The 15,774-nt window shown below is 40.3% G+C and overlaps 1 protein-coding gene across 1 annotated transcript in view; it reads right to left on the reverse strand.

Moving 5' to 3' along the window:
- Positions 1-15,774, reverse strand: part of MYO1B (myosin IB) — a 187,044-nt gene that overhangs the window by 46,925 nt on the left and 124,345 nt on the right. Inside the window, 6 exon segments of the mRNA XM_007464958.1 lie at positions 1,645-1,710; positions 2,370-2,456; positions 7,891-8,009; positions 8,283-8,430; positions 9,866-9,969; positions 11,652-11,750. Of these exon segments, the coding sequence (XP_007465020.1) occupies positions 1,645-1,710; positions 2,370-2,456; positions 7,891-8,009; positions 8,283-8,430; positions 9,866-9,969; positions 11,652-11,750 (623 nt within the window).

Below are 15,774 nucleotides of genomic sequence, written 5' to 3' on the forward strand. Positions count from 1 at the left end.
CTACTGTAAAGAATGACTTTAGCATTTAGTGCCCATTTAGTTACAGTAACTTGAGGTCTTGCTAGAAAGAAACTAATTTTAGCACCATGACTTCTGAGTCTACTCCAGCAATCCTCCTAACTCACAAATCTCAAATTCTTCCTCTTACCAAGGGACTGGAAGCTTTCCTTTCCAGAGGCTGCTAAAGGGCCACCAATATAAGCAGACATTGTGCTGAAGGGGAGTTTTCCAGGGCAGCACGAAGCACAAGTGTCCCGCACACTCTGCTACCAGCACACAGATGAACTCCGGGAAGGCTCCCCATGCTGCCCAGGAGCTTAGAATGATGCCAAAGGTGCAGAAATAGGGAGCATCAGAGACTTAAAGCATTTGGTTTTTTTTCCTTCTTTCCAGATACCGGGAACCATGTGAGTTTGGGGAGAAAAGTGAGGAAAAGCCCTGTAGAAGACCTTTTATTATTTATCAAGGAGGCCTAAGATTTAGATCCTGAGTCTGACATTTAGTAGCCATGTAACCTTGAGATAGTTACTTGACCTTCAAAGCCTCACTTCTTCTGTAAAATAAAAATAATAATAGCAGCTAATTCATGAGACTGTGATGGCAATTAAATCAGACAACATACATACCACCACAATCCTTGCATATAGTCAGCCCTCAATAATTATTTACCACTAGCTATTAAATATGGGACATGATAAAGCAAGGCACAGGCGCTATCCCCAAAATAAATGTTATAAGAAAAAGGCATTTACTAGAAAGGCCTGGCTGAGCTGCAGGAAATGGGCTGATGTTTTTTCTATGACGCTGTGAACCTGATAACTTGAAACATGTCAGTCCTTTGGGTGGTCATTCTGGGTAGGGCCTGGCTGTTTAAAGGAATTCACAAATTATTTATGGGGAGAGTTAAGAAAGGAGAAAGCTGATCTACTCGTTATTTTCCTGAACCCAACTGAAGTACCACTGCTAAAAGTGAACATAAGAGTTTTCAAAGCTCCTTAAAACAGTTTCTAAATGTCAGAGTTTGCAAAGGGGTGAACAGGAAGTTCTAATATAAGTCTACCATGTTTAAATATTTAACTTGAAATAAGCATGGAGTCTTTTAAAAAATTTCATTATGAACCTCAGCAGAAATTTTTTTCAACCTTTGCAGCAGAACTCATAAGATCACAGTTGTATGACACCTGGATAAGACCCAACAAATCATCTAATACAGAACCCCTCTGCCTGAGTCCAACAGAGATGAAGTGACCAGCTCTGGCCAGGCCATGAGCTCTGGTTCTCCCAACTCCCGGCTTTTTTCATGGCACCATCTTACTCCACTTTCAAGCAACTACAAATGAACAAATGACTACAGACATAATGTCCGTATACCTTGTTGGAAATTGCACAGTAAGAATTTTGAATATGCATTCCAAAAGTCAAGTACTAATACAAGTAAGTCTTTTTAAATAGCCCTGTCTCCAAAATGCTGGATCTCAGCACTTAAAACACACACACACTTTGTTACATCTTTACAAAAGTTATTTGTAGATTCAAACACTTAATTATATTAAATGTTGTCTATAGAATGCATGATTTAATCTCCAAACTGTTCTACATTAACAAAGATAATACAAAAAAAAAAAAAAAAAAAAAGCAGCTCACCTCAAAAATTTCAAAGCCAAAAATGTCCAAAACACCCATGACCTTCTTTCTCACTTTTGTTTGTGCCTTAAAAATAGTTTCAAATTGCAGGGTTAACTTAAGCATGAAATATAACACTAAAAGCACACCAAGGAATATAGACATATATTACAAGTTAATTGTGTTTCAGACCTAGAAGAATATAATTTAGTTGTTTTTAAATGTGTGAGAGAGGACGCTAGTATGGAATCTTCCAGAAATTTTAATAATAGATGACTTATTTCAAGAAGGCATGAGTACGGTCTTCTTTATTAGATACTTAATTATAAAAAAGAGATCACTGAGTCTTACAACAGGTAGGGTCTTTCAAAATCCCCTAGTCCAATACCGTCATTTTACTGAAGAACATATTAGTAGCTAGAGAGGTGAAGTGACCTCTTCAGCCAAGTGTGTACAACTAGTTAGTTAGTAGATCAGTCACAACCAGGACCTGGGATGCTGTCTCTCACAGTTACTCTGAAAATACCATTAAACTATTCACCAGTGAGACTTCTTATAACACACATGGCAAAACAAAATAGGTAGAATCACTGACAAATTTCAATCCTAAACAAGGTAAATTCTTTTCAAGGAACAATCTCTGTAAGTGGTAATCAATTACCTGATTAAAATTAAAGTATCTTTAATGTGTATACTCTGAATACCATTTATTACAACTGAGTTATTTGTTTATAGAGATTCAGTACCTTAATGCTTTCATTGATTCGATTTACCAACCATGAAAACAACCTGCTGTAGAGGTTTTTAGCCAGAGCATCACGGGCATAATAAGCCTATTAAAAAGAAAAAGAAAAACGCAATTACCACAATGCTTAATTTCAATAAAATAATGAAGTTTTTAAAAAGATACCGAAAGCTCTTTTATTTCAAATTTCTTTTCAAGAGCGTTTTTATTGTACTGCGGATGAACAGTCAAGCCATTAAGAAAATTGTGCAAATTGTTTATACCCAGTTATTATACTTTTTCACATCCCAGGAAATTAATTTTAAATATTGCAAAGCTTTCACCACAAAGATATTAATCTCAATGTTATGGAACAGAGAAAAATCACAGGCAATTTAGAAGTCCAACAACAGGGGCAGAGTAAAATAAATAAATAAGCACCTATTGGACGGGAAGTTACACAGTCACCACAGAATATGACAGTTATAAAAATTAGACAATGAAATGAAAAAATCCTTGTTATGTTTTGTGACGATAAAAAATTATATATTTATTATAATAAATAAGCTACTACATGTAGGAAACTCAAAAGGATATACATTAAAATGGTTTTGACTGATGGGATCTGTAAATATTTTTCACCATTCAATCTTCTGAGCATTCAAAAAAAATCTTTGGTAATAAGCAGTAAAACAGTACATTGTTGGATAATACTTTGTATAATAAAAATAAAGCCCTTTTACTTGCTTATCTATTTGTTTGAAAGCTGTTCACAGTTACTTGACAAAGAAGAGGTAGAAGACATATACGTATCTCTGACCTTGACTTAGAATGCAAAGGCTGGAGAAAAGTTGGGTTTGGTCAGGAGAACCTAATAGCCCTTAAACATATTGGGTGCCGAGGGTGTGCAGGAAGTACTAATTATATGTCTGAAACCAGTGCTCCGGGGGAGGCCTGGAGATGGGCGGCAGCAGCCCAAGAAGTAACGGGACCCAGGGGAGGAAAGAAGAGGTTTTGCTGCTGTCTTCAACACTGGACATATGTGTGTGTTTCATTGCGTATAAGTAGAAAGCTGGGCATTACAGTTAAAGTAAACCACTATATTTTTATTTTATAAAGAACACAATTTATTGGATTATGTGAAAATTCTTTCTCTGCAATTCTTCCTAAATGAAGTGTAACAATTTAAAAAACAGACTCACTCCCTGTTGCAGGCAATGTACTGCAGCTGGAAAGAGAGTACCTTTTCCCTTTATCTGATACTTCCGTGCTAATCCCAAACCTTGCGCGCTAAGCCTCAGGCAGCTACTCCAACGAAGGTTAGAAAATCCACCCAGAAGTTGGTAAAAAATAGAGCCTGACTGTCCAATGCTAAACATGGACATGGAGGGGGGTGGGAGGGTGGGTAAATAATTCCACAGCAGAAAATGTATGTAAAATGCTGACACATAGAAAGAAGCCTTAATTAAGATGGATACCCTTTCTCCAGTACCCTTTCTTCTAGTTTTTATTTTCTTGAAATAGAAAATTTAAGTGCCTAGAGCAGTGCCTGGCACATAGTAAGTCTACAGGTATGCTTATAATTATGATTTTTGAAATATCCTCATTCTCTACTACTGCCTCATGAGCCTAAATAATTCTTTCTTAATCCTTTCCCCTTTCTTCTTGTAAATTCAAGTTATCTCCAAACACTACTTATTTGTAAACAGACCCTATTTCATCATCACGTCATCCAGCCTTCTTACATGTGTGCTATCTGCTTCCAACAAACCACCATTTCAGTATGCAACTGAACTAATAGTGACCACTTATTCTGGTAAACGGCTTTATAATTTTTAAAGTGTATCCACAGTCAATATTAATCTTCCTTGCTTCCTTCAAATACTTATTCCAGAAGTCTCAAACTCAGATGCTTTCAGGGACGGAACAACAGAAATGAACGGGAAATGGTGGGATCTTTGGGGGCTGGAGACTGCATTCCAGGTTAAAGGCACTCAAATTCAAAATTTAAAAAAGCAAGCTAACAAAACAGAAAAACCAAAAAACTACCCTTTCCTCAAATATTCATCAAATAAAATATGCCTATTGAGCTACATCTGGTCGCAGGGGCTGTCACTTGGCTACCTGTAACTTCTTGAGTCTGATTCATGCCACCTCATCTCCACAATAATATCCTCCAAAGTCAGGGCAGGAAGGGTTACTCCCATTTAAGGATCACAGATAAGGTGCGTAGAAATGAGGGAAGACACCAAGGATGCTGACTTGCCATCTCAGATTCTAAGCACAAATGAAAAGACTGAGTTTCTGCAGCTGATGAAGCTCTTAGAGAAAGATCCCAGGTGGAATTGCTTCCGTGATGACCACTCTCAGGCAGGCCCAGGCCAGTATGGTAACTGGAGACACAGAGATGCACAGATGTGGGGTCCGCCCTCTGGGAGCTTACGGCAGAATGCGGGAGGTCAAACCAAGGAGTCAAACAATCAAAGGGCAGGCTCCAAGGGAGTGTGCAGGAGAAAAAGGAGTTCAGAGAAGGAAGACTCTGGGGCCTATGTGATCAAGGAAGGCTTTCTGGATGAGGTGCAATTAAAGGACCATTTAGACGGCAGAAGGAATTAGCAATGACATGAGCAGCGTGGGGGATAAGCAAAGGGTTACGGCTAGGTAAAATAAGGTAACAATAAGCATGGCATTTAGAGAACCAGCAGGGAATCAACTGAGGGAAGTCATTTTGGGTCAGATGACAGAGGACCTTGGAAGCCAAGGAGGGAGTACGTGGTAGAAGCTGAATAGTAACTCTGCCTTGAGTTTCTGTTATTTCAATATTAGTCATTCTATCTGGGGAAAGATCTAAATGCCTTGAGGAAAATGAGGCATGGGGCAATAAAGATGATAATGGGGCCCAAGAATTGAAGCTATGAGGAAAAGTTAATAGAACAAATCACATCTCGTAAGCATCAAAATCTTCTAGGCCATAAGATCGGTAGAAACAAATACTCTGAACCCTACATTAAAAAAAACAAAAAACTTCAAAAAGGAGCTGAATAATCAAAGATCTGAAGCCAAACTCTTTTATGCCAAAGGTTAAAAGAACGTGGGAAAGTTTTACCGAGTGATGCAAGGTGACTCAAGCTTATAAAAGTAAGAGGCACCTGGGCCTGGTTTCTGTAGAGGGTGATTAAAAAGCAAGAGTAAAACACACAATAAAAACAGACAAAAATATACCCATATCCATATCCCATATATATCCACATAGATTCCATATATGTATGAAACATTCCTAAAGGGCCTCTTAGACGTTTTCTCATCGCATCACTATGTACTTCACAATCCCCACTCTGGCTACTGAAATGTTCTCAAAATGTGAGTTCTGGATGGACCACAGTGGCAGCAAGCATCACCTCTGAACTTGTCAGAAATGCAAATTCTTCGGTCCTACCACAAACCTACTGAACCAAACACTCTGGGGGTATGGCCCGCAAACCGTGTTTAAGAAACCCTCCAGGTGATTCCGATGCACCCTCAAGTTTGAGAACCACTGCTGCAGACGCGCCACAAGGACACCAGACGTAACCTTTCCAGCCACGCTGCTTTGAATCCTCTTCACATATCTAAAGCCATAGCCAAGCCTGATCAACCCTTTTCCTGATAGGTACTCCAAACGTGGCTCCTCTCACTGTTTTCTTTTTGAAATGCCATTTCACCCATTCTTTATACATCTAAATCCTTCAGAGTCTGGCTCAGAAACTATTTTCTCCAAAAGTCCTTTTTAATCCCTTATGTCCCTACTAACAGTCTACGTGGGGGCTTGTGCTGTGCAGGCTCTCAACAAACTTTTCTTGATGAGGTAAGTGACTCACCATCTGACTTTGAATGAGTGAGGGGGGACGGGGACAGACGTGACGGCAGTAGTAGTAAGTTAGGAAGTTATAGCTAGAAACTTTATGTATACATCAAACTTACATATGCATAAAGGTACAGTATTTCCATAACCAAAATCCCTCACCTAAAATAAGAAATCAAAGTTGAAAGAAAGTTAAAGGCATGTAGGCATTCTTGGGTTAGTAGGAAAGACTAGGCCAGAGAAGCAGAGAGAAAGATTAAACCCACTCTACTGTCTTAAGCTTAAGGCCACTTGCAAGGAGGATGAGAATACAGTTGGACAAAACAGGCCTGAGTGGGAAAAGTCCTGAATTAGTCATTTAATTCTAGCCCAGATCAGCACTGACTGGTGGGACAATGTCTAAACCATAGAACAAAGGGTTTACACTGAAAGGGTCTCCACAAGCTCCTAGGCATACATGCATGCGTGTATACATCTGTTCATCCATTTTGAACCAAAGGAGAGAAGACATAAGCAACTCAGATTTGTGTCTTAGAGAGACTTCATTGGCCTGTGTGTGGAGGCTGGAGGGGGAACAGTCAGAAAGGCAGCGAGGCCAGTTTGGCCTCTTGACCACAGCCAGCTTCCTCCACTGCCTTCTGCAAATCAGTAAGTGGCAATTCCATTGTCCTAGTTGCTTGGGCCAAAAATGTTGAGGGTCATCCTTGACTCTTCTCTTTCTTTCATATCACACATATCAAGGCATCAGCAAGTCCTGTTGTCTCCACTTTCAAAACATATCCAGATGTGACCACTTCTTGTTCCACTGCCACCACCTGGTTCAAAAGCCACCATCATCTCTGGGTTAGCACACAACTGTGTGCTCCCCTGTGCTATGAATGTCTGTGTCCTCTCACCCCCAAACCCATATTGTTGAAGCCCTACTCCCTAATGCAGTGGTATTTGGAGGTGGGGCCTTTAGATTTAGATTAGATTCGATTTAGATGTGGTCATGAGGGTGGAGTCCCCATGATGGGACTGGTACCCTTATAAGGGGATGAAGACATCAAAGCTCACTTGCTTGCTCTCTCTCTGCCAGGTGAGGACACAGTAAGAAGGTAGCTGTCTGTAAATCAAGAAGATGGCACTTACCAAGAATTCGACCCTGTTGGCACCCTGATCCCAGGCTTCTAGCCTCCAGAACTGAGAGAAATAAATGTTTTTTGCTTAAGCCACCCAGTCTATGGTACGCTGTTATAGCAGCCAAAGTGACTAAGACACCGGTCTGTCCCCTACACTCTGCTCTCTACGTTGCAGCCAGAATGACTCCTTAAAATACAATGCAGATCATACCACCCATGCTCAAAACTCTCCAGCCACTTCTCAGCTCACTCAACTTCTCTGCCCCCAACACTATGGATCTCCCTTGCTCTGCTCTACTTTTTTCTCCTTGTCGCCTGCACTTACCACCTGCTAGCTTGCTATATAAATTTATTTATTATGTCTACTGCTTTGTCTGGCTCCTTCTGCCAAAATTTTAAGCTCCATATGGGCAGGGATCTTCATCTGTTTAGGTTACCCTGTGTTGCTAGTGCCTAGAACGATGCCTAGAAAACAGCATGACAGTTAAGATAATAGCCTAAAAAATAAAATTTTTGTTTCCACTTATATAAAAATACCACAGACTTTAAAATCTCCCTTCCAGACATTATGTTTCACCCACCTGAGCCACGTTCAGTGTAGTTGAAACTTTCTCTTGCTTGGCCTCAACTGTTCGGAAACTGAAGGCTCGCTCTAGGACTGACTGGTCAATGCTGGTCAGCTCGCAAATTTCTTTTAACTCTGTTGTGCGGGAATGGACAAACAGTGACTGCATATCTGCTGTTCATAATCACTTTCAAGGCTTACACTGTTCTTTCTAAATCGTTTTCAAACCCAACAGTGTAAAATATATAAATCAGAAGACTTCAGACTGAGCTGTAATTATGTTTCTGCTCGATTTCACTAGAAAGCCTTTTCAACTCAGTGAAAAGCAAGTTTTACTTTCTATATTAAAAACTGGGCAGAAGTTCAAAGCCAGTTTTGCTAAACAGGGTCTGTCCTCTGCTGACTTACCGTTTTTATCTTTGATCTTGCTTTCATCTAAGCCATTCACTCGTGATTCGGGCTTGAACTCAATGTTCCCCAGCTTCAACACCGCAGCCACCACCTCCAACACGGACTCAACTTCGTGGTCCATGAAACCCACAATCTGCATGGCATTCTGGGGAGGGGGGAAAGCACCTGTTTTCTTTCTGTAGCTCTTTATTATTTTTTTAAAATAAATCATATAACAGATTCGTCTCTGAAAAAAACAAAAATAACAACAACAACAAAAAGACAAAGTGTCCTGGAATAAACTTTCCAAAAGACAAACCTATTAAGAGACCTGAAATAGCACCAATGTGGGGCTCTATCTTGTTCAGTGGCTTCAAGCTCTGATTCAAGGAGCCCTGGGGTACTTCACGGGCTGTGGCAAAGGGGGCATGTAAAGAGGAAGACAGAGGGAGAGAAGGCTGAGAACTGAGCCCTGGGTTCCCACTCTGACTCCAAACAAACAGCTTTCATAACCCCCTACAAAAAAAAACCTCTTCGTTTATTTTACATACGAGAAAAACTGTAGTTTGCAAAGGTGAAGTGCCTGATTCCATGAACTATGGATAACACAGAACATTCGTCCAGTCACAAATTTTTATTGAGTGCCAATGATTTGCCAGGCAAAGCAGTTATGGATCCAGTCCTGAACTCAAGTCTTAAAATCATGTCCAGGAGTCAACAGGTTTCCATAAGAGGATGTTGAGACAATTTTAAAAAATGATACTCTTAAGAAACGCTTTCTTGTTAAGAATAGCCCAGCTTGCTTGCTTCCTTATTTATCTCTCTCTATCTACCTACCTATCTGTCTATTTATAGTGACTACGTTACATAGTAATGGGAATGCTGTAAGATATTTTGTTCTAGAGAATTTCAAACATATATAAAAGTCTAAAGAGCAGGAAAAGAACCCCATGTTATTTTCACTCACCCCCAAAGATGAACTGATTCCAGTCTTATTTTCCCTATAATCTAACCTATCCCCCCCCCCATCACCACTATCACAGCTCTCTTATTTGGAAGTAAATAACAGTTATCAGATCATGTCCTACAGAAGTAATTTTCCAAGTGTCTCATAAACATAGAATGTAGAATATAATTTAAAATAATTTCTTTTCTAATGAACACAAATGCTAATTATTCTGGTTTATGCATGACTTTTTGAAAACCGTATATAAACATGACTTTCTGTCTGAAAAATAGATTTGACTTAACATGACTGTAGGACAGGTTTACATGTGGAATTTAACTACTGAGTTTGGCTATAAAGACATTTGGAATTTCAGTACAATACTAAAAGTTAAACCCCAAGATAATATAATAAGAAAGCTCCTTTTGACAAACAGTAAAACTGCGTGCTCCAGTAAAGCATGGCCTTCTCGATATTGTAGGACTTTTGAGCTAATAAAAACTCAAACTAATAAAAATAAAACAAATTCTTCTATAATTCTAAAACCTTAGGGAGCATGAGTTATACATTGAAGAAAAGTCAGAATTATTACCAATTCTGATTGAGCAATATAGTGTTACCCATTTTAAAGAGTAATAAGAGGGTTACATCTTACCCTAACGGTCCTGAAATTTGCTGCGTCGTCCACTCCATTAACTTTGGCAGAGTCCAGACTCAGGTAATTATATCTGCTGAAATCCCGCTCAAGTTTAAGCTTATCTATTGAATCACACATACAAGTTTATAAGTTACTTCAACAAATCTAATCATCTTTAATATCTCATCCCCTTAACGCTTCAGATAAGAAGATTTCACACTATGCATTCAAGCAACAGAACAAAAATTGATACCCAAAGATCAGTATTTTTCTAAAATCACCTTTATCACCACTGTACATATTTCAAACTCTGCTTTTTTTACACGTATTCTTATTGAGACAGGTTCTTTCCAAACTTTGATAATATAAAGTATCTTCAACATACTATTTCCTTATAACGTATGATGTCTGCCTAGTGATTCCCCCACTGCTGGACATTTGGATTTTCTCCAGTTTATAATAACAAATAAAGGACAGTGATAAATGTCTTCACACAAAATGTTTCTTTGGATTCTTCTGAATTATTTCGTTGGGTATATTCCAAAAAGTGGTGCACCTGGGCGGTAGGCTCTGCTCATTTTATGACTTATTCTGCTTTGTCAATTAGTCCCCCAGGAAGAAGTCCTCACTTTGAAGTGACACCCACAAGCTCTAAGCAGATCAGTGCCTGACGACTCTGCCAGCTTTATCCTCTTTAATAACTTTTGCTAATACATGTGTGGTGAACACTTCAGTGCTGTTTCAATTTACATTTGTCGATAATTAGTAAGGATGATTTTTTCCCCCAAGTGTGTTGACTTTCCATAGCTCTTCTTGTTTGAACTACTTGCTCAAAACTTTTCATCACTTAGCTATTGCCTATCCTGATGGGCTTATATTAATTCTCTAAAATATACAAAGGTCAGACTTTGATCTCTTGTATCAGTTGCAAATGTCTTCCCACTATTTTTTTTTTTTTTGCGATACGCGGGCCTCTCACTGTTGTGGCCTCTCCCGTTGCGGAGCACGGGCTCCGGACACGCAGGCCCAGCGGCCATGGCCCACGGGCCCAGCCGCTCCGCGGCATGTGGGATCCTCCCAGACCGGGGCACGAACCCGCGTCCCCTGCATCGGCAGGCGGACTCTCAACCACTGCGCCACCAGGGAAGCCCTTCCCACTATTTTTAAATCGTCACTGAGCAATTTGTTTCTATAGAATTGTATTCATCTACTGCTCCCTGCTAATTTTTTCTCCCCAACTGGACTAATTATATTCTCCCATTTTACTTTTTAAATTGATGATGAGCCCCTCCCTCAACTTTTAGCTCTTTTAGCAAACCATCTGAGACATGTCCCAGTACCTGGTGAGGTACTCCGGGGACAGATATCAAACAAAGACTGCAAGGTGGCAGAAGCCAACACATCGTGTTCTTCCCTTCAGCCAGAATCATGGGAAAATTTTAAGAAGGAAGAGGAAAAGCGTATGGAATGCTTCTGCTTTGGAAAATGCTGCAAGAGTAAAAATTAAAACATAGAAACAGGGACTGGGGCTTCCCCAGTGGCACAGTGGTTAAGAATCCGCCTGCCAATGCAGGGGAGACGGGGTCGAGCCCTGGTCCAGGAAGGTCCCACATGCCGCGGAGCAACTAAGCTCGTGAGCCACAACTACTGAGCCTGCGCACCTAGAGCCCATGCTCTGCAACAAGAGAAGCCACCACAATGAGAAGACCGCACACCGCAATAAAGACCCAATGCAGCCAAAAATAAATAAAATAAAATAAAATTCTTAAAAAAAAGAAAAAGAAAAAAAGAAACAGGGACTTACTGAGGAGCTCTTCAGAGGCACCAGAAAGCAGCTGATAGAACACGTGGAAGTTTCTTTCACCTCTTGGCTGCTTAACAACACGAGATTTCTCTAAAAGATCTAGAGAGAAAAAGAATCAAATTCATAGTACAGTATTAGTTTCACTTTCAAATACACCATGTTTCTTTCTTTTCCCCCTCACTTTCTTTTTCATTTTCTGTTTTGTATTAATAAAATAACAGGAGCTACATTTTCGGTTCTACTTTCAGGAAAAAGCACAGCTTTAACTAAAACCACCAAATTAAACAAACCAGGTTCTTTTTGAACCATAATGAATATGCAAAATAAGTAACAATACATTCGACAAGCTGATTAAAGACAATACAGCTTTCATAATAATATTCTCTTGATTTTATATATGATGACATTAAGTTCTTCAATATGTAGTATTACAAATCAAAGCAAGGAAATGCAGCCATTCAGTTAAGAATTCACTTAAGAGTTATAATGATAACAAGTTAACATTTTTGATCCCTTATTTTATGCTAAGTGCTTTACAGACATTATTTCATTGAATCCTCCAAGAGTTTAAGATGGATTTGACATCAGGCTCTCTGACCCAAGTGCAGACCCCACCATATCCACATGCCCTGCTACCTGGCATAAGTGAACCAGACTTTCTTGATCTCTTGAAGTCTTAAAGAATGAAAGGTGGTTCTCATTTAATGGAATCTGGAGTTATTTGACAGTATACTTTCATTGATTCCAGATGATTTTTCATCCTGTAAATCTGATGCCTTATCAAGTTTTCAAGCTTTCAGGAAGGGGAGGAAGGAAGGAGAAAGGAAGGGATAAATCCATCAAGCAAGTGAACCAGAAAGGTGTCACTGTGGCAGCAACAGGGGGTGGCAAAGTACAATGGCAGAGAATACTTCTGCCTGGAGTCCTGTTTATCGCTGACCAGTGATATAAAAGAGGGTCTGGATTCTGTGAGCAAAGGCCAGATTTAGGTATAAAATTATGAATCAGTGATCCTATTATTGAGCACTAATTTGATTTCCCATCAGATTGAAATCTAAACATAGTTCAAAAAATGAGTAAGGGAGAGAACGATGTGCAATTTCACAGAGACTCGCCCTTGAACTTCTTAATTTGTATTTCTGGAATCCACACTAGCATGTGAGGAGGAGTCTAGGTAGAGTTAAGGAGTGTAGATTTGATGAATGAGAAGCCCTAGGGTGCTCCAAACACACAAGGCCATTTGTAAGAATGAAGAGATGGGTTGTAAGGACACATAAAATAAACTTGACAGAAAGAGAACAAAAATATGTAAACACAAAAATTATTAGGAACGGGATGCTGCAGAGTTTTCATTTTCATCTCCAGCTCTAACTTGACCTGGATGACTGCCAATGCCCTCAAATCATAGATGGAGAATAATGAAGACTTCATATTTAGCCAAAAAAAGAAAAGGATTGTGTAATAGTCATCATCTCTAAGGACTGAACATTTCGATCAACTTATAAATACTGACATCCAGGGCAGAAGACAGATTAAATGGGTAAGGATAAAAGTGCAGTATGATTGCACTTATCATGGACCAAGTTCCTTTGGGGTCCTAAGAGTACCAGCACAGTTTTAGAAGAAAGACCTCCCAGTGCATGGGCAGAGTCTTCATTGAGAAGCTATTCCTTACAGGAAATTCCTCGGGCCTAGAAGAAAGTAACTCGACTACATGAAAAATATAAACAAATGGGGCTTCCCTGGTGGCGCAGTGGTTGAGAGTCCGCCTGCCGATGCAGGGGACACGGGTTCGCGCCCCGTTCCGGGAAGATCCCACATGCCGCGGAGCGGCTGGGCCCGTGAGCCATGGCCGCTGAGCCTGTGCTCCGCAACGGGAGAGGCCACAACAGTGAGAGGCCCGCGTACCGCAAAAAGAAATAAAAATTAAAAAAAAATAAACAAATGCTTCAGTTTACTTTATCCATTCATGCACAAATTCCTTCAATCAACTCACTGCTCACCCACTATGTGCCAGCACTACCTGGGAATAAGCCCGGCACTGACTGCAAACCTGAGGACCTTCTTCCTCTTGACCTACAATTGTCACACATACATGCTCTTGATTACACCCACCACCCAAACCAAGAGCAGCGGCACTGTCCAGGGTGGGCTGGCAACACCTTTAAGAGAGAGCAGGAGATGGGGGTGAGAAAAGAGAACGACCATGACTCTTTCACCTGTCAAAGCCCGCAAACCCCAGGCTCCCCCCATAGCACCAAGAATCCCGCCATGCCTCACCAGCCTCACCTCACAGGGGCACGTTAATGATGATGACAAACAACTGTTCTGTGGCACTCACCCAGTCACACTCCACAAGCAAACTGTGGTATTTCAAGACATGAAATCACACCTTCAGAGCACCTGACAGGGCCACACTGTGCAACAGCAACACGGCCAGCCTTATGTTTGGCACTTTTTGAACAAATGCTCACACACAGTGGAGAGTTTAGAAAGAGCAATGGCTGTAAGATTCAGCAGATAACAGTCACCAAGTTAAAGGATAATATTCACAGTCACCAGGTTAAAGAATAATATTCGCCTGTGCAGGGTGGAAGGGAATGTTGGCCAAAGGACTCCTTGCACCACACATGCTGATATGATCAGTGATCACTATCATAGTCAAATCTGCAACATAATACACTGTGCGTTTAAAAGGAACAGTGCAGGAGGGGAAGCGCAAGGGAACTTTCACTGACCTTCCGCTCTGCATTCAGTACTTTTCATTTGTTATCATATTCAACCCTGAACACCTCCTCTGAGGTTGGTTTTATAATCCCCATTTTGTAGATGAGAAAACGAGGCTCACGTCACATTGTTACTAAGCAACAAAGCCAGAATGCAAAGCTTTAGGAGACTAAGGTATCGTGCTTATGCTCTTTATAATTTTCCAGCAAAAAGAATGCTAAATCCACAAACACTTGAAAAGGCTGAGGCTGTTCTTTACATAAAATATATGACTTCAACTAAGCAACTCAATCACAAAATGAGGAACCTTTTATTACAAAGCAGTTGAGGGTTTTACCACCTAAAATGCTTTGTCGATTACCCCAGAGCCTCCTATTTCTTTATGACTTTTTTGTAAGTTACAAGCTGCTAGGCAGAACAGTAATCAGGGAAAAAGTTTGCTCCCAGATAATTTACTAGTGCTTAAAACCATTCCCTAGTCTATTTTTTTTTTTAAAAAACCCAACATAATCTAACAGCATGAAGCCATATCAAATAATTACTCAAGGTACAAAACATAAATTCAATTCACTATAAGGACTTGCCACCTGAACATTTTAATGTGCCCCTGAATTAAGGCAAAGCGAAACACTGGCACAGCCTTCTCTTCTGCTTTAGATGCTTCTGCTACCACTGATGGTGCCTCTACTAACAAGACTTAATAAAAAGGAGTATAGGATATGCCAGATATTTAGTAGAGAAGAGAGTATAATAGCCTCCATATATTCCAATGCAGCTACATTCCTGAACCCTCAACATATAAATTTAAGTTCATATCAAATTTTATATAAATCTAAGTTTTAAGGGAAGAGATAAACCTATTAAGCCATTCTAAAGGGGAAAAGCAATGGGTAGGGACAGAGAAACTCTGGAATCAGAACTTTCCCACCAACTCCACCATGACACTGCCACCTGACTATTAACAGAATCAGACCATCACTGAGGGGTTTTCTTAGTTTTGACTAATTACCAGCTAGTCCACAGCATATACATGTTCCTGGGCACTGGGACAACCTCCCTATGGCATAAGATATGAGAGAAGTAAAATGTCCATGTTTGCACCTGCTGGAGACGGATGTCTTTTAATAAGCCAAGGAATAAAAGAACAAGTAGTGGTTTGGAAGGGGGAAAAAAATCACGTTATTTTGGAACGTAACAGGTGAAGGATTAGATAGCATGATCAAAGTTTCTTTTTTTATCTTTTTTTTTTTTTTGCGGTACGCGGGCCTCTCACTGTTGTGGCCTCTCCCGTTGCGGAGCACAGGCTCCGGACGCGCAGGCTCAGTGGCCATGGCTCACGGGCCCAGCCGCTCCGCGGCACGTGGGATCTTCCCAGACCGGGGCACGAACCCGTGTC

The sequence above is a fragment of the Lipotes vexillifer genome, unplaced genomic scaffold (genome assembly GCF_000442215.2).
Source record: "Lipotes vexillifer unplaced genomic scaffold, Lipotes_vexillifer_v1.1 scaffold903, whole genome shotgun sequence".
NCBI lineage: Eukaryota > Metazoa > Chordata > Mammalia > Artiodactyla > Lipotidae > Lipotes > Lipotes vexillifer.